At 39.9% G+C, this 25,801-nt stretch overlaps 2 protein-coding genes across 2 annotated transcripts in view; one reads left to right on the forward strand and one right to left on the reverse strand.

Annotated features, from left to right (window-relative positions):
* Nucleotides 1–2,341: 2,341 nt before the first annotated feature.
* adma (adrenomedullin a) lies at nucleotides 2,342–4,785 on the reverse strand. Its single transcript, XM_040011857.1, has 4 exons — nucleotides 4,646–4,785; nucleotides 3,954–4,056; nucleotides 3,719–3,844; nucleotides 2,342–3,594 (listed from the first exon to the last, which is right to left on the reverse strand). Exons 2-4 carry the CDS (start codon nucleotides 4,046–4,048, stop codon nucleotides 3,321–3,323), a joined length of 495 nt encoding a protein of 164 aa, XP_039867791.1. The 5' UTR covers nucleotides 4,049–4,056; nucleotides 4,646–4,785; the 3' UTR covers nucleotides 2,342–3,320.
* Nucleotides 4,786–8,012: 3,227 nt separating this feature from the next.
* Nucleotides 8,013–25,801, forward strand: part of sbf2 (SET binding factor 2) — a 110,030-nt gene continuing 92,241 nt past the window's right edge. The window contains 2 exon segments of the mRNA XM_040011959.1: nucleotides 8,013–8,177; nucleotides 24,689–24,774. Coding sequence (XP_039867893.1) covers nucleotides 8,123–8,177; nucleotides 24,689–24,774 — 141 coding nt within the window. The 5' untranslated portion in view covers nucleotides 8,013–8,122.

Genomic DNA, 25,801 nt, shown 5'->3' on the forward strand with positions numbered 1-25,801 from the left:
TGTTCAGTTTGAACTTCAGCAAGTTTTCGTGACCATGTCTACAAAAATGCATTGAGTTGCTGCTATTTGACAGGCTGTTTAGATATTTGCATTAAGAAGCAGTTGAACTGGTGTATTTAATAAAGTGGACAGTGGCTGTAAGTGAATACTGCACAACTCCTCACATCGCCTCACAAGAGGACTCAGATTTACTGGTGTAACCACAAACAGGTCCAGTCCCAGATTTAGACTGATAGTGGTGGAGATTATGAGGATAATCCTCTCAGCTCAGGTTGTCAAGGTACTTTTAGAGTCGGCTTCAGAGGCCTACCTCTTAGTCTTGGGCCTGTATCATTTTGATTGACATTATTATTATCAGATAGAGTGTTCGCCTGTCCCCTCTCCTCTCAGCAGTGCCTCAAACAATGAAAGTATGTGGATCTCATTGTTACCATAATTCTTTTCTGCATTTTCCAGATGAAAGTCATTTGGATTTTGGTATTAAATTTCAAATGGTGAGTGGATCTTAGCTGACAACAAGCAGGACCTAAAATAATTCTCATGATAGCTCTTTGAGTTTAATAGCAACACCTGGAGTTTAGTCTGCAGTAAGCTGTGAAATGTCTGTAAGGTTTTTTTTTTACCAGCTGGTCTAGACTCATCAGTTTGCTGATGCCATCACCATGCCACAGTCAGACTGGTGACGCCAGTGACAAAACGTCTCTGGCGTCACCAGCTGATTGGCTTACTGAAGGAGTGACACCGTTACATGGTTAGAATTCTATTCTTAGAGTGATTTTGCAGTGATGAGGAACACTTTACAGTTTTACTTCCTGCAGGTTTTTCCTTTTGTCTTGGAATTTAATTCCCAGACGAAGTGTAAGTAAATTAATATGTAAGAAATCCATCATTTGATTTACCACTAGATGGCACATTTGCTTTGCTTCAGTTTTATTGCACTATGTGTGGCTCTTTTGCTATTCTGTAATTTGTGGTTCACGTTTTGTCTTTAGTTACTGTTCTATACTAATTATTAAATGTATCAGTTGTCTATACTTCAAAAATAGAAAACAAATCTAAATCGTTCAAATGAAAACTTTTTACAACAAAAACTATATTAAATGGCCTGTATTTATATAGTGCTTTACTAGTCCCTAAGGACCCCAAAGCGCTTTACATATCCAGTCATTCACCCATTGGTGATGGCAAGCTACATTGTAGCCACAGCCACCCTGGGGTGCACTGACAGAGGCGAGGCTGCCGGACACTGGCGCCACCGGGCCCTCTGACCACCACCAGTAGGCAACGGGTGAAGTGTCTTGCCCAAGGACACAACGACCGAGACTGTCCAAGCCGGGGCTCGAACCGGCAACCTTCCGATTACAAGGCAAACTCCCAACTCTTGAGCCACGCTCGCCCATTCACAGCTTAAAAAAACTGTGAATGCTCACAATCGGGATAGGCAGAACTTAAATTTGTAATCTAATAATATAAAAAAGGAAGGTTCTCACCCAACACTGTTAATTAATAATTTCATTCAGCTGACTAACCTAAGTGAATAAATAATACCAATTTAAATTGTGCCATAATATTGCAGTTATGGCCATCAAATATCTCTAGATGGCAATAGAGGACACATAACACCGCTGTGATCCTCACTTTGTTTCTACCTGCACTTTGAACAGCTGTAATATGGATTTCCACTAAATTAAAAGCAGGAACCTTATCATTCAAATTACAAAGAAAGAGTAGCAATAATCTTTGAGCTGATATGAAAGACCCATCTTTTATTCCCTCTGTGATTTAAATGAGTGTTAAAAAGTGCACATTTCATTGTTGTGAATACTTCTGAATATATTAAATGGTTTATGGGGGGTGAAAATGGGACATCTGAATGATTTAAATCGGGTTCGCTCTTTGTTGTGCTGGAACGGGAACGTTTTGATCGGTGCTGTGTTTGAGTAGCTTTTGGGATGATATGGAAAGAATGTTAAACCGGAACCCCCCGCATCAGCCAAATGTGTCCCAAACATCTTCCATTGAACACAGATGTAGCCAAAGCCTCAGCCTCCTCCAGTGGCTTCAGGGCTGCTCTGTGGTGTCAAGAGAGCCAGCAAATGTGAGCTGAACCTAGCAGGAATGTGCCTGGCAACCTGTCTGCCCTTTTTTTTTTTTTTTTTGAGTGGGATCATAAATAGGGGGATGCAGCAAGAGAAGGGAGGGGGGCTCTAATGAGAACCTTTAAACACTTAACAGAGTCCAGGTGCTCTTTGTTTTGCTGTAACAGTGTGCCCTCAGACAATAGAGTGCCACTTTGAATTCACACGAGCCAGGAGCACAAAGAAAGGAGAGCCAAACAAGGTTTAGATTTTGTATGCAAAATGTTTATTGAATGACATTATTGCTGAGACACAAATAAAATAGAACACATTTACAAATATATAATATACCTCTAAAACAGATATCCTATTACCACAGTTTGCAAGAGTAATGACAAATAGCTACAATGCCCATATATATTTCTTCCTGTACAAAAATAGCTCTATCTGTATAAGTACTTTACTGTAACTTCTATGTAATATTTAAATAAAGTAATTCATATATACACATACCTGCAATAAAAACAAATATAGATTGCACTTGTGTTTTTTTACAAACAATAACATTTCAAGTATATTTCAGTCCATTAAGAACTGGCACATATATCACATAATCTAAGGCATTTTTCCCTTATACAGTGTCCAAAACTTGATATAAACTGATAGCTTTAGAGCTGTGGAGCCTATCTTCGTGTTTGGCATTGTGATGAAGATGTCTTTTCCTGATGATTCATTTGACTTTAAGTCCAAATGGAAAAGTGCAGACAAGTACTGACAGTTTCATGGAACACAATGGCACAAATCCTTAAAGGATAGCACTTATCAAAGTCTTGGCCTTGAGGAATAAATGTGTTAAGTCCCAGAATATTAGAAGAGTCCTCCCCCTTGATCGAGAGGATGAGTCCACTTTGCCAGGTATTAGCACTCTTCCTTTTCCTCTGCCATGCAGAGAGCAGCACCTGTAGTTTGCTCCATGCTGTGCCATCCAGTGTCTATAAGCAGCTGCAGTTTTTCTTTTTTCTTTGAAAGTTGTACATTGCTGAGCTCATTGCAAGGCTCGGGCTTTGGACAAACTCAGCTGCAGCCAGTTTTGCTCTGATTCACTGACTCAGTCCTCCAGCCTGGAACAAATGTGCTGGAGCATACTTGGCTGTAGTCTGAGGCACTTCAAGAATTTTAAAACAGAGCGCACAGGACACTACTCCTTTGCTTTTGTTCTCAACTCCCTTTGCAAAGTGGTGCTCATGTCCGTCTGAGGAGGGCCTCAAGCTTGTGAACTTGTGAGTCAGCCGTGCTCCACACGGGCCTCAACCTGCCCTTCTCTAGCCTTAGTGAGACTCTGTATGATGGAAGGGAGCGACGCCTCCGGCCATATCCGTGTGCGCTAATTTTGTGGGCAGGTGCATTCCCGCCCCTTAACTTGCCCATCTGGTGCAGACGATCTGCCAGGTCGTGCACTGTGCAGGTACCCAGGGAACAGCCTGAAGACCTCTTAGTCCGGACGTGGATGTCAGTGCTGGAGGACAAAGGGAGAGGACATGAGTCTATACTGTTCAATCCTGAACTGTTAATAGCCGACTCTGGATTTCTTGAATTTATATTTACTTTATAATAAGACTGTCAGAATTGCACGATCTTACCTGGAATGTGGCAACAATGTATCCCTGATGTCTTCTGGTCTGACAAGGTGCTCAGCCTCTGCTCTCTTCTCTACTGATATGGTGTCAACATCTCGCCTCAGTCTGCTTCCTAGCCATATGCTTAGCCTGTAAGAGGAAGGAAAAAAAATGCCATTAGTCCAAGGTAGATAATTGAAATGCTGAGTGTCACACCCTGACTCGGGTTCAAATGAAAATCATGTCTCAGTTAACTCACCTCTTTTTCAATTCAGGATTCACTTCAAGTTCCACACAGTGTGCTACTGTTGCCAGCAAACAGCAGCAGATGAAGGACTGGAAGATCAATTTCATTTTGGCTCCTGTTTGGAGAAGGAAAAAAAATCAATAGTTAGTTACTCGTACATTTTTATTAATATTTAACTATACAAATTTCCTGCTGTCCTTCTGTCCATGCTAGACTCCTTCATACTGTAATAAGTGTGCTTGCTTACACAAGAGTCCAAAAGCCAAGTTATTTGCACATATCATTCATTTATTTAGAAAGTTAAGCTAAGGTCAGATCTTGCTGGGCTAAGTAAACCTACAACCATGTTTTGGGCCCCTGGCCAGTACTGTGAAGGACACAGTCTCCCATTAAGCAGGCAAAAATAGTTCACAAACAAATGTAATTCAACTCAGTCACCTGATTAAATAGAACAAAACAGCAAAATTATGTGCAATAATATGATAAACAGCACATGGTATGCTGCCCCTGTTGGATGCTTTCCACCTTAAAGGCAACTCCTTAACAGACGCACACATTAAGAGCTGAACTGCTTATATAACCAGACAGATAACCTGTTCTTGTCTCTACACTTGTGCCCTGACCTCAAAAAAGCAAGGATAAAGCCATCAGCTAGTGGCATAACAAATCTAAGCAATGTCTATTTTAAAGGCAAGTGCACATACCTTAGTCTCTGTTCTTTAGTTGGATGAGAAAGCTCTTCTTCTTCTTCTAAAATCAGCTGGGAAAGAGTACTCCACAGGTTTCTTGAGATTGCTTCTAGTTCTGTAAGGCAGCTGTGTCACTCTGCTAATAGCTCCTACACACCAGACGGACAGCCCTTTATACAAAAATTGTAGGAGGGGCTAATGAGTGACACACTCAGTCTCTCATCCTTTCCCCCCCACCCCATCCAGTACACTACTGCTGCGCTGTTGTTCATGTACTACAGCAGTTAAAACTTCAGGAATGCATTTGAAAAAGCATTAAACATGAAGCATTAAAGGAAATTTAAGAGTTGCTGTCATTGTGTTCTTCTTTCATGCTTTCAGTGAGTTACAGCACTAGATTTTTTCCTTTCTTTTTCTTTTTCTTTTTGCACCTCAGCATGACTCTTAAAAATAAAATAATGTTTGTTTGTTTGTTTTAATTTAAGTGTGTGTATAACCAAATGGGTAGTCATTATTTATGTAAGTCAAACAGTGCACTCACTGTGCCAGTAAACGTACAACATGTTCGCGTCAGACAGCTGCTTTCTACAGTGGGTGTTAATCACAGAAAGAAAATAGCTTTTCCTTTGTGGCTGTAATATTTGAACTTTAGTTGTAATATTTGGACTTTAAGGTCACACGGCTATAGTTTTTGTTAATGCTCTTTTCAGTCCATCTGGCTAATTGTTTGAAGTGAAATTTAAGGAATGCTTCATCGGACTCCTTTTCAGGGCACTCCCTGATGTGCTGAACTTCCACGTTAGCTTGAAAATGTACTGGATGATGAATTTGAGACGTTGAAAGAGACACTGAACATAATAAGGGATTAAATAATACACGTATTCCCAACTATAAACAGAGTATGTTCTATGTTTTTGTTTGTAAGAGGCAAATATTTGACTGTGGGCTTACCACAAATTTATTTGGATAAATGTGAAATGGAATTTTACAATTAACTAGAAATAAAGTTACAAAAGAACTGTCACGTGTGAACAATATTAACTCAGTGTGCCAGTGTGTGTGAGTAATCTCACCTCACTTTTCACCTTAGGAATGCAAGTTCACACAGGTGATACCAACATGTCTCATCAGTTTGAACTTTATTATATTTATATCTTTTTCATTATAACTCAAAATTTGCATGTTGCTTTTACACGAAAACACGGGAAGATGTTTTAGATTTCCACAGCGTGGAAAATCAAAACTGTCTGTGGGATTCGTGAGACAGATGCTTATTACGAGCCCCTTAGGGAGGACGAAAATAAATAAATAAATCACATAAAATTGCATAAAAAAATAACCAGCTGGGGAGGCTAAAACTTTGTTTATCTCATCTCACTGAGCCACGGCTAGTGAAGATCTAGTGTGTGTCTGTATTTGAGATGAGCACAAAGAGGTAATATGCACCCAAGAATGACCCTGTGTGTGAAATGCTGTAAATGCCAACTTTTCTCTTTTTTTCAGAATAGAAATTCCAGTACAGAAATTTCCACAAGGCACTGGATATGGTGTAAATTAACATTGCAGAGAAGGTCCAAGTATTTCTTTCAGTTTTGATACTTGTTTCACTTTCAATTATGGGGAAGAAAAGCTCAAACTGAATTAAAGACGATGTAACGCTTGAAATTCCCCTGTAGCGCACCAGCATCCTGTAATTCGTATATCATTATAATTAAAAACTTTCTTGAGTTTATTTATAACTCAGACAACCTCATTCTTTGGTGTCATATTTCAAACTAAAAAAAATACATAAATGCCAAACACATGTGTTGTAAACCAGCGAATGTTTTGCAAGCACTTTGTAATGATAATTGCCTCCAGCGGACAAATAATTCCCCTACCAGAGTTTACAACAAGAGATGGTGCAATCATGACAACAAAACTCCTCTAGTGCTTTTTGGCTCCTTATATAGCAATCTTTTGAAAGTCCTTTGTGATGTTGTCCTGGTAAAATGACCCGACAGTTTTTGTACAACCTTACAGTTTAATGCATGAGTAGGTCTGTGTGTCAGAAAAGCCGAGCAACAGTTGTCATGTTTGGGAGGAGAGGGAAAAAAAAGAGGCTGTCAGTCCCCAAAGCACAAATTGCAAAGATAAGTCATAATTATTACCTTGAAATATCCATTGTGCTGTGTGGGGTCTTTTTACTTAATGATCATTCTTGTGCTGTGATAAACACTTTATAAAAAAGGAGTTTTAATATGTTCTGCCGCAGGTAAAACTCTTTGACTACCTGTGTCCTTTTTCTAGCAGATGAACAGCACGAGGGGAAAAAAAAGAAGAAGCGAGAGGAAATTGCTTGCTGTGTTCCTGCTATTGTTGACAGCAAAGTTGGTGGATGCCTGTCTCTCTCACTCACATATTACTCATCGACACGTGCTACTCGGCTTGTCCTTTTCTCTTTTTTTTTCATCGATACTAAATATGTTGCACAAACACGATATTTGACCCCTTTTTTTACACAAAAACAAATAAAAAAATTAATGTTACATTAAATTTGTAAGTCTATGGAATAGTCCCTGCATGGGGATTTTTAATTTTTGCAGTTGGCGTTGGAGTTCGTAGCATAAAAAGTAAAAATAAATCAGAAAATCCAGTTGTAGCTTCAGACAGAGCTGACTAGTGGCCAATGTGCACTTAAGGTTAAGGGTTTGTACACACTCCACCGGTTAAGAGATGTTACATCACAATCACCATGCTAAAAAAAGAGCATAGCATGGATAATAAAACAGCATGTGGTGATATAGTAACATGGAAACCTCTGCTGACTAAAAATCTGATGCAAATATTTTACATTACTAAGTGAAAGTGAGTGTGCGTGTTTCATTTTTTTAAATTGTTTGCATTTTAGAGCAGTTCTACTGTATATATCGTGTCTCTTCTGTTTGCCATTTATTTTATTCCTGATGTCTTTACTATTTTTTTCCTGCACGGTTGGCTGGAGCACCCATAATTTCGTTGTACACGTGCAATGACACTAAAGGGCTATTCTATTCTATTCTATTCTATTCTATTCTATTTACAGAGTCTCTAGCAAATCCAAGAGTGGCCTAGATAAAATTCCCTATTAGAATTGCTTGGTTTATTTTCTGTTATACTGCATATTACTTACAACTGTGCCATGAGCTGACTAATACTGTGATATGAGGCCGTTCAAATAAAAATAATTTTCCTAAACTTCACACAGTTATAGCAAAATATAGTATTCTTTTGGTTTTGGTGGCTGTAGGTTTGGCTGCCCTCGATTTATAAAAAGAAACAGTGCTTGAGGGCCAAAACGAGCCTCTACTGGAGCACAGAGCTGTATTTGTAAACTCGAGAGGGCCCACGCCCATGGATGTATCCCGCTCCTGCACGCAAGCGCAGTGACAGTCCTTCTGTCAAACATGGCTGTGCTTTGGAAGAAGGAAAAATGCTGAATTGTGTTGGTAAATCTCGGGAAAAGCGGCAGACATGGCTAGATTGGCTGACTATTTTATTGTCGTGGGATACGATCAGGAGAAAGCCGGTAAGTTTGGCTCTCAGATTGAGCTGGCGGAGCTGAGGTTTATGTCCAGGCCGTCAGTCAGTGTGTGTGTGATGATGTTGATGCTAGATAGCATTGCGCTAGCTTAGCCACACGGCTACAAGGCGAGACTGGGAGATACTTTTTCTTCCTTTTTGGTTGTTACCCCCTCCTCCTCAACCAGCCACACGCTCAATCCAGCGGGCGTGTGTTTACACAGAAAGCACACGCCTGATGTTAAGTCATCAGTGGATGTTTACACACGAGGAGTTGGGATATTTGACTTGGATCAGCTGAAACTTCTCGTGGATTCAGGAAAAAAAATCTGTCACATCCTGCCCTGTTGATCGTGAACCTGTTATCAGGTCTAAGGGGCCATTCAGCCATATAAAACCAAAATCTAGCTCCTCCTTTATCATATTTGTGTGCTTACTCAAGCCAGGTCAGGATTGCTATTGGTAGCCGGTTTTGCTTCTATGTTGTGTATTTTTTTTGGGAGGGGGGGCTCCAAATTTGGGTAGGGAGGGGAAGGGGCTTGCTGTTGCGCCTCAGCTATCCTACATGCTCTGTTTCCGGTCTGTATTTACCCGCTGTAGCCACATTTGTCAGCGAGTTGTTGTGTTGTATTTATTTATTTATTTGCTGGAAGAATGCTGAAGTGGTTCATGATGGGCGTAACATTATACAGCTGCAACAAAAGGGCAGTGCCTGCTCTGGGCCAGTGTCCTTTTCCCTCCTCTTCCCTCTCCACTGTTGTGGGACAGGAAGCTCCTCATGCTTCCACTTACAAGCTGTACCTCAGGTCCAGCCTCGCATTCTTTTCATCCAAGACAGGAAACAGCTTTGCACACATTTCCAAGCATTCATAGATAAATCCATGAAAACATCTTGGCATTGCACGCATTGTTCGTGCTGTGCACAGGGCATGAATGGTACTTTGCAGTTTATCACTTCTCATGATGCACTGTTATCCTGTGAAAGTGATGCATAATGAGCTGCCTGGAGAAAGTTTAAAAAACTGATCTAATCCTCATTGAGGATATAAAAGAAAGTTTCCCGGCCACTTTTTCAATGGCATCCGTTCAGTGCCATGTGCTTTCAGAAGGGGGCTGGAGCAGCTGAAGCAGCTGAATCCCCTCAGTCACCATCGCTTGCTATGCATAATAGGTAAACAGTGCTTTTCATCAGCTCTGTGCACCCCGGCGCCAACTGACAAATGAATATTTTGTGCTCCGGGGACAAAATGTTCCTGGCGTCACCCGAAGAGTCTGAATGGATTCACATTCAGATGGTCTCGCCACAAGAAGACGCAGGGGCCACGAGTTAAGTCTCCTGATGATGAAGAAGTCAGCTGCAGGGAGAGAGAGAGAGCTGTAAAAATCCACTAGCATGAGTTGTGGCTGATTATGTCTTATCTCTGTGGAAGCCTCTCTGGGGGACAAAAATATTCCTGAAGTCCTGACTGAATTGTATTCCTATTGGGTGATGGTTTGGAGACCAGTCCTGCAGGAACGCCCGTATCTGTAAGCAGCAGAACTTGAAAATCGCACTGCCTTCTATATTTGTTAGGAAAATAAACAGATGAATTCTCCACAGCGATGACTTGAGTGAGAAGAGTGTTTTCATTGAAGGCATGCTATTCATGGTAATGTGCAGCAGCTTGTCTAGACGGCAGATTTTTCCTGGCCACCTCACTCATTAATTCAAACCAGGGATCCCTACATGGGTCCTCATTAACCCTCCTGTTCTGTGCTGGCATTTGCTCCACTGCCCTGACCCACTTCTCATTGTTAGATTACTACAAATGGATCTGCTAGAAATAACACAGAGCCCACAATCTGTTGAGTTTTAGGCTGGCTCACAGTTTGTAGTAAAATTAGACTCCAGCTTTTAAAATAATGAATTGCTGTTGGTTATTATTGTAATAGTATGACATTAATGCTTTTAAAGTCAGGTAAGTATTTAAATTGGTGGCAGTGGAGCTTTTCTAATGCAAGCTCATGCATGCAAGTAGGTAAAGCTGAAGTTGCAATACCATACACTGTATTTTTTGTTTACCGTAATTCCACATGTATGCTGTTGTTTGTTACTTAGGTCTGCTTTTTGTTTTTCTTTGGAATCGCATGACCCAGTTTCAGTAACTTGCTTAAATTGCTGTTTTATTTCTTTTCTGTGTCCCCTGAGTGTCAACATAAATCCAGCTAGACTATTTGGGATATTTTCATTACCAGGCAGATGACCCAATTCATGAAATATAGTTCAGATCACACTTATTGTGCGATTGGTCCACCAGACTGAAGTGATTTAAAACAAGCAATAAAACACTGAAGTTTGGCCCCTTCTAAATCCAGAGTTTGTTGCTGTTGGTTGAACCTATAGCTGGCACACACTTTTGTCATTTACGTACCTCTGAAATATAAAAAATTATGTGCAGTCGTCAGTCTGATAGCAAGGAATATAACCGGCAGATTCCTCCTTTAGAAATTGGACCTGAGTCTGTGTCCCTGGGGGCCAGTGTCATGAGCCATAAACCCTGGAATTATTTTCACGAATGAGTTGGAATGTGAAAGCGCCTCGTTTGAAGGATGCAGCCTGTATCGAACCCGCAGTGTATCCTGGCTTTTTCCTTTTGCATTAAGGCGCTGTTTCCCTTTACTGGCAAAGGTTTATATACGGTTTGGCATGCGGTTCCCCATAAATTGCAATTTGCCAAGTGAAAAAGAGGCATCTGCCCAGCTGCTTTTCTGAAACAATTTATTGGTGGTGTATCATCACTTTTTATTGAATCAAACTGCTTTTGGAATGTGTTTCACAGACACAGAGCCCAAACTCTACGGTCTGGATTTTCGAGTTTGGACATTGGGCAACGGCTTATGTAACAAGCACAGTCCTGGAAAAAAACAAAACAAAGAAAGAAGACCTTCCATAAGAGCAAAATACTTCTATCTACTGCTATCTTTTAAAGATAGGATAATGCTATTGGTACCCTGATAGATGCAAGTCTGCAGCTTTAGATGTGTGATTATCAGGCATACTAGTAATATGAATCCACGCAGCCATCTGTTTTTGGACTCTTCCTTGTCTGAGTCGTGGGGACAGCAGTCCAAGCAGAGCAGAGCTTTTCCAGCTAATATGTGAGGCATTCCCAAGCTAGCCGAATTGTGACTTGGGTCCGTTCTTGGGCCTCCTCCCGCTAAGGTATCCAAGAAGCATCCTAGATGCTCAGACCTCCTAAACTGGCTCTTTTTGAGGAGTAGTGGCTCTCCAAAACATCCAAAAAGCATCTTCACCTGATCACTGATAATACCCACACACCCTTCACAGGAAGCTTATTTCTGCTTTTTGTATCCATACTCTTCAGGTCACTTGCAGCTCATTTCCATCGATGAGTTTAGAAATGTACATAAACAATTCTCATTCTCTAATTCTCATCCCTGCTGCTTGGCACTCGGCTGCAAACCTCCTCTCCTCAAGCTGGAGGTCACTGCTCAGTGAAGCCACAAGTACCACATCATCTGCAAAATGCAAAATTTTAATTCTGAGGCCACACACTGGAAACCTTCTGCTACTGCCTGGAAAGCTCTGTGCCAGAGTCCATCCACTTGTTAGTTCAGCCTAAGATTTAAGAGTAACAACTCTGAGCATAGTTAAGGAGTAGTTTATAAGTTGGAAAAGCTTTGGGTTCCGCAGTATTTCCCCTCTTGGATTTTCTCTTTTAATGATGACCACAACATTACTGCACACAGAAGCTGTTTCTCTGATTACGGTGGGATCACGGTCAGCAGAAACACATTAAGGCTGGTTTCAAGATACAGACTAGATAAGAGCATTCCTGGCAAAACAGAAGCAAAGGTTTTCTCTTTTAATTTCAAGTGGTTTTACAAGAATTATAATAATGATGGATTGCATTTATATAGTGCTTTTCGGGGCCCTCAAAGCACTGTACAATTCCACTATTCATTCACTCTCACATTCACACACTGGTGGAGGGAAGCGAGGCTGCCATATCTTGTAAACTTCCGGTTACAAGACGAACTGCCAACTCTTTGAGCCACGTTGTGTTTGTATTGTAATGTCATGAGTGGGAGTGTTGCAAAAGTTTCGTATGTTCTGTTCTATTAGGTTTACCTACATGTCTGATTTAGGCAATCAGTGATGGCATGGATTCAGCCGGTTGCTGGGTTGATGAGATTCCCGTAATATCCCAAATGGGAATGATGCTCAGCTAGTTGTAAGAGTAAAATGTTGTTAGATGTAGACGTCAAATGTGTATCTCGGAGATCTCTATCAAGGATAAATGGCTGCTCCCAGCTTTAATAATAGTGCAATATAGAAGCTGTAACCTGGCAAATGGGAGAGTATTGGGGTTTGGTTTATTTCTAACAAACATAACTTCCAGTTATGCAAGAAATGCGAAGCTGCCAACTAGAAGATTTGATCTAAATTGTAACTATAAACTTAAGTATATTTGGAAAAACACAGTAAGTTGTCTTCATATCAGTATCATGGACATTTTGGAAAAATAGTTAGATGGAAGTTTTTTTTAATAGGTCAACCAGCAATAATTCCATGCCAGTTTTTTTTTCTGTCCAAAACTTCCATGAATTGACTTTTTGTTGCAACCTTTAACAAGTGTGTTTGTGCTGCCTTTTGAACCCACTTTCAAGGGAAGCACATTGGCCTTTCTTTAAAAAGGATGTCACTTTTACTGTTAAGAGTTTCAATCTTTTGTCCCCTTTTTTGCTCAGTTATTCGATCAGGTTGGAAATGCTTTATAAACAGCATATATTGCTGCTTCTCAGGTTTATCTTAATGGCTGTCTTCCTAAACTTTCGCTTAACTTTGCCATTAGACCATTTCTTGTTTTGCTTGTGTTGATCGGCACCACGTAGGGTTGTAGTTTCATCTACAGAATCACATCCTTTTTCAACTTCGAGCACTATTTGACATGCAGTCATACATCCATAGCTTTGTGGTTCCTTCTTGTCTTCTGTTTATGCCTGCGTAGTTAAGGAGCTTGTTAGAGACTGCATGAAATATAGAACTTTTCCTGGAGCTTTTTCTATTTGGAACAAAAACTTTCTTACCAGGAATTTGATAATAAAACAAATTAGGTTTGGAAAAAATGACGCAGGCAGTTTGTTCAGTGGGGCTGATTGACATGGGCTGTTCATTTTATCATTAAGTGCATATTATCACAAAAAAACAATGCTTTTACATTTATATTACTGTGCTATGTCTTGAGCTATCCTTTGTTTCTTTTTGCATGATCATACATGGAAATGGGTTGAGGTCTGGGCTCTGGGGAGACTGATGCTATTCCACTGTCCGTTATTCATGTATGCTTTTAATGCAGTGGCGCTGTTGTTTGGGATTATTTTCATGCTGAAAAATGAAACCACTGCCAATCAGATGCTTCCAGATGGACTAGTATGCTGGTTCGAGATCTTCATGGCATTTTTTTTGTATTCATAATTCAATCAATGTTGACAGGACCAACCCCTCCCAGATCAATGGCTGAAATTCAGATGACAGAGCCTCCACGGTGTTTTACAGAAGGCTGTAGAGGCTCACTGTTGTACCTCTCTCCTGACTTTCTCTGTGCAATTTGATGATCTTATAGCGTGACAAATGCAAATTTGGACTAAGAATTTCAAATGTGTCTGCTCTAATCTGATTTTCAGCCCAGTTCTTCTTGTGTAATTACATACCACAGCCTTTTTCCCCTTTTCCCTTTGTTATGAATGGCTTCCACTGTGATGATTTGTGTGTGAGGAACATTAGATGGGTCAACTAAAGGGCCAGATCTGGAGTATAAAGGTGGTCATACTAAATATGAACTGTTATGATTACTGCGCCTTTTTCTTATTTTCTTTGCAGAATATAAAGAAATGAAGGATGCCTTAAAGCTTTTGCACAGTACTGAGAATTCATTTATGACAGTAAATGTGCACAGGAAGGACTGAACTGAGCAATGGGTGCATAACAGTTTGGGACGAAGACACACTAGGCCTTTATTACAAACTTTGTTGCAATATTGACATAGCTTTATCTGGAAGGCATTTATTCCTGTGTAGGTGATGTTAGATTAGTAAGTACTAGCTGTGACTACATAATTGTAATGTCAGTGCTCCACTGATGTTCAGGGATGCTAATTTCATGATGTATGTGGATTATAAAGTGCTGCCATGTGTCGTTTTTCTTTGTAAGTTATGTGGTCTGTTTTGTTGTTAGTGGTAACAAACACATTGAAAATGGTGGCTGGCTCTGTGTTTCTGGAAAACTCTTTTTTTTCCCCTTTGTTTTTGTTTGTTTTGTTTGTTTTTTTTAATCAAAATTTGCTGAAAGTTTGAGGTTTGTGAATAATAAATTTCAAAATGGGCTTGCAGTGACTTTCTCCATTTTTCTTCTAGTTTAATGACAAGATAATAATGGTTACCAAGGACAGGAGAATATAAATCGTCTCAACATTAATCCGCACTTCACAGTTCTTTATTTTTGTCATCAATCTTAATGAGGGGAACACAAAACAGCCAGTCGTTGAGAAGATTTATAGCGATTCAAGTGTTTATTTTTATTTTATTTTTTTTAGAAAAGTTAATTACAGGTTACACCTTTAATATCCATCTTTTTTAATATCTGCTGTTCCAGTGTATAATTAGTTACTTGATAAAAATAAATATTTGTTTCAACTTTAACATTTGTGACACTGCTCCTGTAATCCTGAAATCCTTTTAGGTCCCTATGTAAGCAGAAAAATTAGGCTCTCCTGCACCCTGATTACCAGTCCTTACATTTTTCATCACCAAGAGAGACTGTCTGTTAACAAAGTTTTGAGTTTATGGCTCTTGCACTGAGTAAGATGGCAGATGTGGAATTGACTCACTTCTGCTTTTACTCTTGGATTCGCTGCCTCCATTGATTGTTTTCTTTTGGGCTCCACGTTTGGCAGCGCCTCGTTTGGAATTAAACTTTGTGGTGGAAAGAACCCTGACCACAATGGGGGAGTTCCTTCCTCTCCGTTGAAGTTTAAAACTGATATGTAGGGAAACTCCACTGGCTCCTGTTGCCCCAGTCACAGTGTGTTGAAAGGTGTTAAACAATTAGAGCATTGTGATTTTTGTGGTTATGCAAATTACAGTAAAGTTCATGGCAGGAACCATTTTCACTGTGACATTTTAAGGATAAATATATTGAGACAGATGAAATGGGTTGGTAGGATACAGCTCGATCCACACAAAATACTGTAAAACATTGGAATGGATACAGTATTGATCCCAAATAAACTCAGTGTGTATGTATTGCCATTGTTATAAACAAACTAGTCTCAAGAATTATATCAACACATGTAACCGAAGGCTGTAAAAGAAATTGCACCTAATTGTTTGATGAAAGCTAGAAAAGGGAACAATTCTTTGGATGGAACTGCCTCCACATGCACCGCCCGAATCATGAGTAAGACATTAATATAAGAGAGCAGCACAGCTTTTAGTTTTCATGAGCTGAGTGAAAGTGGAACTGGTGAGAATTTGACTGATTAGTATATTTAAATGTTTATGTAGTTTGTAGAAACCCACTGGGGACCACTTGTCTGTGGAATATCGAAACTGGTTTAAATTATTCTTTGAGATGGAAAACAAAGCTTTCAAACTGTGAGCAGAGAGGAGGCGGACAAAACTGTAATCCACATTTGAGGAAGTTGCTGTCATGTGAAAAGCTTTCAAAGGTCTCTATGCAGTCCTGTAAGAAACTCAAGTGCTTCACATGATTCACCATCTTGTAGAATCACCTTTAGAAGATTTTCTGTATTACTTTATCAAGCTCTCTCTCACTGAAGTGGCCTATGCCTAACTCTCTTAAGGTGCTAACACAGCATTTCAGCAAGGTTGAGGTCTGTTTTTTGACTGGATCATTGAAACACCTTGATCCTTTTATTTTCAGCCATTCTTTGATGCTGTGTTTGGGATCATTGTCCTGCTACATGACCTAGTTTGGGCCATGCTTTAACTGTCACACAGATGCTCTCACGTGACTCTAGAGTACTTTGGTATACAGAGGTGTTTGTGGTTGGAAACGAGCCCAAATCATCATGCCTCCACCACTGTGCTTGACAGTTGGTACGAACTCTGTGTGCTGACATGTTTGGTTTAAACCAGACATGGTGCCGTGCATTATGGCCGGGCATATCTACTTTGGTCTCGTCAGTCCAGGACATTGTTCCAAAAGTCTTGCGGTTTGTTCAGGTGCAACTTTGCAAACTTAAGCTGTGTTGTTCTTTTTTAGAGAGAAGGTCTTTCTAATCTCCGTAATTATTCGGTCTGTTTCTAATTGTACTGTCATGAACTTAACATTTAACATGCTAACTGAGGTCTGTGGAGGCTGTAGCTCTTGGGTTAGCACTGCACGGTCTGACCTTGGGATGAATTTACTGGGACTCCTGGGAAGATTGTGGTATTGTGTTAACACACAACTGAATGCTCCACACCTGCAAACTGCCAAAACTTCTGCTTTTATAGTCACACTTGCTAATGACCAGTCAATTAAGTGCATTTGATTAGCAGCACTTGGCCGCTAGATTAGTTTTTCACAGGAATTCACAGATTCTTGTGAAAACTTTCTTTTGCACTGACTGTAATTGTCTAAAGCTCCTCTCCTGGCTTTTGACCTGGGCATGACCTAAAGGGAATTTATCTTTTTGCATGTTTGTACTAAGCTTCCTGAGTTAGCTGTTGATCTCAGCTAATTATGACATCAACAGTTGTCTAATCTGTGGTACCCTTTCACCATGCAAATAAAACCAAAGCTCACTTCTTTGCCTATCTTGAACACAGGACATCCAGAACAAGTTAGTTTCCTGATCGTGGTCAACTTTGAGGTCAATCTGGGCCTCCGTGTACTACGATGATGATGTTACAGGAAAGATTTGGCCTTTTACAGAATTTGCATGCAAATGTTTTCATACAGGAGACCTCTATAGTAGCTGAGGATTTTAAAACAAGTTTATCTTCAGGTTAACTGTGACTGAGCATCGTCGACTGTGTTGCTATTCAGACAATGGGAGCTGCTCCCCACACTGTGACTGTTTGAATAAAGAAGATTGCTACCATAGCCATATTTCCTCACATCTGGAGACTATATTGTCAACCTAAACTCTTATGGATGGAGCAGATCCAGCAGAATGTTTGTGCTTAAAACGATGATTATATATTCACTGTAATAGCTTAAAGTAAATCACGTTTTTAGGTTTATGCATGGAATTTCTCCTTATATTCGGGTAGTGATAGTAAAGTGACAGAAAGTGAATTAGCCATACCTGTGAACCCGTTCCAGAATGGTCCACCTGTGTAAGTGCCTGGGCCAAAATGAGGTTAGACGGTGACGTGCATGTTACGTAAACTGGCAGAGTCCACTGGTGGCCTTTCCATACATGGTAAAATGAGCATCTGGCTGTATTTTATCAACAGTAACAGCAGGAAGATAAATCAGAAAGATAAATTGAGTTTTTTTTTTTCTTTTTAAGAGGAGAAACATCTGCTCTAATCAAGAAAGACAAACAACTTTTTTTTTTTCACTTGTTGTTGGGACTGTGCTAAATCACGCAACTGAGTAATAAATTATTAGGTTCATTCGATCTAAGTCACATATTTCTGTGTGTGTGTGTGTGTGTGTGTGTGGAGAAAGACTGCATGAAACTCTGCAGAATGGCTATAGAATTTAATAATCCCCATAAAAATCATTTAGTGAACTGTGAGAAATGTATTCAAGTTAATAATAGAACAGTTAAAGCATTTTTTCATTCGTCCTGTCACAGTTTTCTGTTCAGTAAAATCGCCCATAGATTTAATCAATACCCGATGTAGAGTCAGATCCAATATCAAATCCAAAATATTGTATTTCTTGAGCTGCCCACAAAGCGATGGGGATTGCCACGGTGTTACAGCACTTCCGTGCCACCTCTTACATCTCCTCTGAGATAGCGACTCGAATCTTTTGCCCTTTGTGATTTGCATTGCAACTATTTACATTTATAGTCAGTTTTAAGCAACGTTTTAAACAATGATCATATTTTATATCAAATATTATCGTGCATGAGCTTCAGGCTGCTTACATAACACTCCGGGTCATTGACAGGGGCGCTTCAAACTAGGCAGTCGAAAAGTGTGATGACTGTTTCCTAAATATTTCCACAGATTTCTCGAGTTTCTGCATTTACAAACAAAATACCTGTTGCAATTGTGTTAGTGACCACTGACAGCACTGACTCTAGCAAATCTAGAGTTTAGTTTAAAGGTGAGATTATACTTTCCGTGTCTGCTAGTATCCACTTTGGTCCTCGGGGCAAAAAAATAGCCTGTTTCAGATGTGCTTGCCTGTTGTGTGACTGCGTGGACTCGTCCGGGGAGAATATATATTCCAATGCACCAACTGAGCATGCGCCCCCAGGCGGTGGACTTGAAGGAGACTTCAAAGAAGTGTAAAAGGAATGACTACTCAGCCATTGAGTCTCCAGCCATTTGTGTCCAAAGTGGACTATAATCAAGGCGTAAGGATTGCTTAAGTGGCCGATTAGATTTGACCAAATGATGATCCTTTTTTTACGCTTGTCAAACAAATCACTGGGCTTTTTCAAATTAGCTACAAACTACAAAGAAAGGAGTCAGTTTAAAGCTAAACATAAAGGATTTTAGGAAGACAACAAACAGGAACAGCCACATTTCTCCCCCCCCCCCTTCCTCCTGGACACTTGGAATATTTTTGTTTTTTTATAAGCTGTTACCGTGTGCCACAAACCCTTGATAAGAGTTTGCTGGCGTCGAAGTGTCAGTTTACGAGATCTATGCTTTTAATTTTTTTTCTGGAATGTACATATCTCCTTATTAAACACTTACTAAAGGCTGTTTCACCAATATTTAGTGTTCCTAGTAAGTTAGTCCCCAAAGACATTTAAAAATTATTATTCGTATGTATCGTTTATTTCACGTTTTGTTTTTTCTGTTTGTTTTTTTTCAGCCCTCTTGTTGGGCCATACCACACGGAGGTTGTGCTTTATTGAGCTGGAAAGGCTTGGGCATATTTAGTACATGCCAAAAAACTGTAAAATAAATAAATAAACATGCGTTGATTTTGGACTGTATCCTCCCCTCGTGTCGTGCCAGCGGATGTTCAAATTAGCATGTTCGCATTCAGGCCTGGGTTCTATTATCCTCTCCAATGGGGTTCTTTATAGTTATCAGGGGGGCCATATTTGAAAGCACGGCTTGTTTTAATACGAGAGTGCAGCCTCGTGGAATGCAAGGAATTCTGTCATTTATTTTCATCTGCGGTTGAAAATTAGAACCTGGAGGACTCGAAGCATGTGATTTCAATTAGAGGGGCTGTAAAAACCTGAAGACGTAACAGTCAGGCAGACTGGTGTTCTACCAGCGCAAGCCATGATATATCTGCACATGCTTTTCCGTGTAAACAACATCAGGCTTCTCTTTGTCTTTAGCCTGTAAATGGAAAACATCAATGCTTTCTAAGTTAATGACGCAAATTATTTTTGTCACTTAACTCTCTGACTTGGTATCAGTGGTACACAGCTTTCCTTGCTACGCATGCACAGTGTTTTTAAAGAACTTCACAGGTGGGTCCTAGGGTTTTTGCCAATGAACTTCAGGGCCAATGATGACCAGAGTGATAGCCTGTACAACTTGCCAGTCAAGGCAATAGTTTGTATTTCACACCTTTGCAGTCTTTTTGAATGAATGCATGTGGGAATTTGATACATTCAGCATTTCAAAATGAGAAAAAGCAGACCGAGGGAGTTTCTGTCTGTTTGATTTTTAAAAAATGAATGCTTAATGTAAATGAGTTCATGCAGGGGCTAGCTATTTCCTGCACTGCTCTGTCGTATTCTGGTATTAATCTGAGCGCGTGTGAGGGGAGAGCGTGTTGCAGAGCACATGAGACGCAGACTAAGTTGTTGATCGCTGTATGTGAATGAGGCTCTTCAGCTCGCAGAGCACGTTTTACTTTCTCTTAATGCATTAAGTAGGAAATAAACATGTCTGTGGCTGTCTCTCTCTCGCTCTCATGCAACAGCAGCTGGTAGATAGATAGCAGGACGTTACCTGAGTGTGAGGTTAAATCCATTCCCTAAGTGGTTCCAGTCAACTCAAACAGCACCATTGACTTAGGCAGTCTCACTGTCTTCTGCCTCCTTTTGTACATAGCTTGTGTGATGTTAGATTAAGGCTTACCCCCCACAGCCCCCACCCCATACCGTCTGTGTTGCAGGTCTCCTTCAACTTGTTGTGGCTGAAGATAATTTTCGACTCTCCCTGCATGTTTCTGAATTAATCTAAACATCTCAAGTGCCTAAAACCTTTGCGCAATACTCTGCATACAATTCCGAATCCAGGCCATCAGTCCCATTAAGGCCAAAGTGCTTCAGCATGATTAATTAGTTGCTGTCCTTTGCAGCGGTCTACATTTCATGGCGTTGCTGACAGCAGGCTTGAGGCGCTTGGTGCATGAATGCTGCAGCTGTAGGATCTCATGTCATTCTGATAATGTATTGCAGTTGGGTTTTTTTTTTTCCTGTTTGTTCAAGCAATTCTGCTTCCCTTGGCATATGACCTATTGCCAAACTGTGACACAGGGGCTTCATAAGCAGTCTGTTGAATAACTTGCTGAGTCACAGCATTTGACTGTGTTGCTTTAGGACTGCTGAAGTGCACTGAGTTGGTCTTACACTATCACTGGTGGCTTATGTTGATTGTTTTTTTTGTTTTTTGTTTTTTTTTTTGGGGGGGGGGGGGCTGGAAAACCTTGATAAGAAATGGAAATTGTTGCACATCAAAATGTATTTGTATAGTGATGCAAACTGACTCTGATGGGACCAACATTATTTAAAAAAATAAATAAATTACACAATTTAAAAAAAAATGAACATCACATTGTATTCAGAAAGACTTAAAATAAGTGATAAAGACCATAAACTCATCAGAAAAGTGCACACTGAGCTCACAGACATAATTTCTCATCTCCAGAAGCTTTGCCCATCTTTCACTTACAGTCTCTGATATCTGACTTTTTAACTCCAAATGGTGGCCAATTGGTTAATCTGTGCCAAGTATGCAGGAAAGTTACAGATTCTGGTCGTGCAACAAGGTCAGTTGACACTCGGCACGCCATAAAACTGGCAGGAATCAAGGCTAGCATGCTATCGCTGACGGACAGCAGCTGGTGCGTCGAAACGTTCCAAGTGGAGCTTGTCCCAGGAGAGCAAGTATGGAGACATAAATAGATCTCTGACAGTAATTGTCTCTGAAAGGGCGTGAGTGCATTTCACGAGGAGTATGCATAGTGTTACACCCATATTTGATAGGCTGTCATGAGCTGCTAGCCTAGCTGCAGCACAGGTACACATACAAACGCAGACTTTCGAAGAACCTCCCTGTTTATTCCTATGCTGAGCTTGACAGGTGCTGCTTATGGTTTGGCGCTCTTCCTAACAGCACTGACAGAATGTACTTACCATACGATGCTGTGCAGTGTCCTCACACATCCTAAGATGGAATATCCTCAAATCCATCCAGAAATGTCCTTGTGTGGCTTCTTGAGGGTTTTTTTTTTTGTTTGTTTTTTACTGTCTGAAATTAAAGTTGCAGGTTATAAATTATGTTTAAAAGGCACATGGCTTGGTTTTGATTTCCCTAACCATTGTAACTGTTTCATATGATTTTAGTGCTAGCCAATACTTACATCATGCTTTTGATTGTGGCATGTGGAATTTTTTTTGTTTTTAAATTTTTCCATGTAGTAAATTCAAAAATATTTTCAAAGTGTGTTTTAATTATCGAGATTCTACAAAAAATGTTCAGCGCCATATGTGACAGCAAAAACAACATTTTTTATTGATTACATAAACAAAAAAACCTCTGTAGGGCTATTTATACAGTTTAGTTAAAAGGATTCCAAAAAACGAGACACATGTATTCAATTTCTGTCTGTTTCTTTCGTACTCTCCTGATAAAAGGCAATTTTCTCTTGGCCGATGAATAGAAAGGGTGTCCTAACTGTCAGAGAGTGACTAAGAGTTTAAAATAACGTGAAGATGAAGTCATGGGGTCAGGCAATACATTGTGACAAAGTGCATGTTGTGAAACAGTTTTTGGCATGTTAAGTGGGGGGAATTTTTCCCTAATTAGATAAAAGCTGCTTTTTTTTATTAGCCTTCAACATTGCTAAACAAGAATGCTGCAGTCATATATCAAGTCCTAAATACATATTGTTTTTGCATAAGTGAATTATTGCATCTAATTTTGGTTTTGGGGTTTTGCAAGACCCGGCCATATGGGGTCCTGGGGGAAATCGGTGAGGGAGTTATTTCAGCGGTAAAGCTTTAGATGGTCAACCTCACTAATGGGAAGTTCACTACAACTGCTATAGATGGGTATCCAGCTCTCTGTCACCACTATGTACTCTAAGTGTGGATGACATTGAATTGTACATTACATTGTACTGCATATGTATATATGCTTTCCTGCCAACATCAACAATTTCTTTAGGGAAATAACAAAAGTGAATGGCAGGGTTTATTTCAGAGGCAACATGTTTCAGATCATTCAGTAATTTCATGTATTCACTTCACAGTAATATGCATTTAAGATTAATTATGGACTTTAGCTTGGAGCAGTGGGTTTTTATAATATGAATTTAACTGGAGACTGTCCTCACTGTACATCTTCAGTGACAAAATTACCACCTAGGGTTTGGATGCTTTTAGTCTTGCCTTACTCAGTCTCACCAGGACTTTTTTCATTATTCTATCCACAACGAGTTTTTCACCAACTTTGCAAGAATGCATTTCAGAGTTATTGAATTGGTTTTGGTGATAATACTGCAGCGATGCTGGAAGATCATTCACAAAAAGATAGGTGGTATTCATCAACCATGATTCGATTCTTTTAGCACACCGTCTCACACCGACTCAATTTATTTGAAGCGTATCTTCAGTTAAAGCAGATAAATTGAAGGAACTGAGGAGATGATTTTTTTTCCATGGGGTTAAATATGTTTATTTAATAAGGTAGGTTTTTTTTTTTTTTTGTTTTGTTTTTTTTATTAACTGGTATCCAGAAATAAACTTAAAGAATTTACTGGTACTGTTGTGATTTTTACAGAAAACATAGCCACATTTGCTGACTTGTCTCAAAAAAAAAAAGGAAATACTGAAAAACAGACAACAGTTCCAGTTCCTGAAGGGGTTGATTTGATCAAACTCGGTTTTGTTTGGCATGAATTGCTCCCCAGTTCTCTGATACATTTATCCTCATCCTTTCAACCTATTTGACTTTCACGCATAATATGTGAAATTTCTTTTAACAAATGTATTTTCTATTTTTTTTTTCAGTACGATCTTTTTTTCAGTTCCCTTTTATAGGTAAAAATGGGAGAAATAATTCTTGTTAGTAATGCTCAGCACTTTCTCACTTCCTGGCTGTTGTGAAAACACTTTTAAATGACTTTTCTTAGAAATCATCAGATGATTTGGGGCTTTTTTCCAGATAAAGGAGAAACCAAGTAATGACCTTTTTACACGTTACATCCTTTCATGCTGACTTTCATTTGTTATTTGTTGATAAAGAGAAATCTTTAAATTGAGGTATTGTTATATTACATATCAACATGTTGCTGAATTGGTTGACTTATATACATAAATACATATACATTAATGACTTTTTTCTGTTCATGGTAAATGGCCTGCATTTGTATAGCGCTTTTCTAGTCCTTAAGGACCCCAAAGCGCTTTACACTACATTCAGTCATTCACCCATTCACACACTGGTGATGGCAAGCTACATTTTAGCCACAGCTGCCCTGGGGCGCACTGACAGAGGCGAGGCTGCCGGACACTGGCGCCACCGGGCCCTCTGACCACCACCAGTAGGCAAACATGGGGTTAGTATCTTGCCCAAGGATATTTGGCATGGAGCCAGGAGGCAGCCTGGGATCGAACCACCGACCTTCTGATTAGTGGCTGACCTGCTCTGCCACCTGAGCTACAGCCACCAAGTAAACTATTCCAGCCATGCTACATTAGTAGATTATTTATCTGTCATTGTATATCAGTAACACAGATTACAGCACTGTGTGACACTGAAACAGGTAACACTTCTCCAGATGACATAAAAGTTTTGTCATAATTTTCTATTGCTCTTTAGTTGTATGTGAGCATGTGTGTGCGCAGGTATGTGTGTGTATCGTTTCTGGATTTCTTTCATAAATATGTGTTACTTTTGTTGTATGAAAGTTCTCTTTGGAAAAAAATGTTGGCGTTGTTGATCCACTTTGGTCTTGACATTGAAGCACGGGTGTGCCTTCTTGATGCCGTACAGTGCTTGAGACTTGGACAGTAATTTTACACTGTGAATATTAAACTAAACCTTGCCCTGTTTAATCTATGTTAATGCGCTAAAAGTGTTCTGTAATGACTAACCAGTCTTTGTCTTTGCTTTTACCTGCAGGTTCAGGAGAGGGATGTGGAAAGATAATTCAGCGATTTCCCAAAAAGGACTGGGAGGGAACAGCTTTTCCTCAGGGGGTGGAAATGGCAAGTCATGATACCTACTTCTGCACTCACAACAACTCAAAATGGGCTCAAGGGTTCTAAAAGTTTTGATCACTTAGTGCCAGTTTACACTCACCTGCTATTTAGCCTTAATTCTTTGTAGCATAGATGCAACAAGGGGGGTGGAAGCATGGCTCAGAAATTCTATCATCATTGATACAAGGCAGGATGGATTCATGTTTTCATGTTGTTTACACCAAATGCTAACCCTACCGTCTTAATGTCACAGCAGAAATATCGACTCACCAAACCAGACAAGATTTTCCCATTTTTCTAAAATTGTCCTGTTCTGCTGAGCCCTTTGAAATCGTAGCCTCAGTTCCCTGTTCTTCCACTACTACAAGCCGTCTGGTTCATTGTGGTTTGATGAGTTGTACATTCAGAGATTCTCTTCTGCATACTTTGGTTGTAGCAAGTGTTTGAGTTACTGTTGCCATGCTGTCAGTATAAAAGCAGTCTGGCGATTCTCCTCCGACCTCTCGCAACAAAAAGGCATTTTCACCGCAGTATTTTAGATAAACTGAGCTTTTATGAGTAACGAGGGGAAAAATCTAGAAATTTGACCCTTCCTTTGGCCTCTGTTACCACTACCTCCACAGCACGTCTCATTAAGAGAACTGTGATATTCCACCTTTAGTGTACACTTGTTTTGCTTTGTTTTGTTTGATAGAGTTAATTCTGATTGACTGGTATCTAAATATTTCCATCGTCACTGTGACTAACGATTGTGCCGTGCAGTGCTGACCCCACTTCGTGTTTAACGGTGGACCTTGTTGAATAACACTACATGCTTCCTGATTCAATGTTAGGAAATGTGTTTTGTGGAAAGCGCTACATCATAAGAAACATTTGTCACAGGGAAAAAAAGAAATCCGAAGTATTTTCAGCGTCAGATGACAGATGACACCCCAGGGAATTTTCTCTTGCCCTTTGGAGCTTGTGTATCAGATATTGGCATTTCCTGTTTCAGCTAAATTGTTTACTCCAGTTTGTTTAAACCCTTTTCACA

This window comes from Simochromis diagramma, unplaced genomic scaffold, assembly GCF_900408965.1.
Source record: "Simochromis diagramma unplaced genomic scaffold, fSimDia1.1 OVJJ01000603.1, whole genome shotgun sequence".
Classification (NCBI taxonomy): Eukaryota; Metazoa; Chordata; class Actinopteri; order Cichliformes; family Cichlidae; genus Simochromis; species Simochromis diagramma.

Bases quoted from the DNA above. Each gene is read 5' to 3' on its own strand.
- adma (XM_040011857.1), bottom strand. From the start codon at position 4,048: ATGAAATTGATCTTCCAGTCCTTCATCTGCTGCTGTTTGCTGGCAACA. The intron at 3,845-3,953 runs GTGAGTTAACTG...TTCCTCTTACAG, and splicing joins AATCCTGAATTGAAAAAGAG to GCTAAGCATATGGCTAGGAA. The intron at 3,595-3,718 runs GTAAGATCGTGC...TTTGTCCTCCAG, and splicing joins ACATTGTTGCCACATTCCAG to CACTGACATCCACGTCCGGA.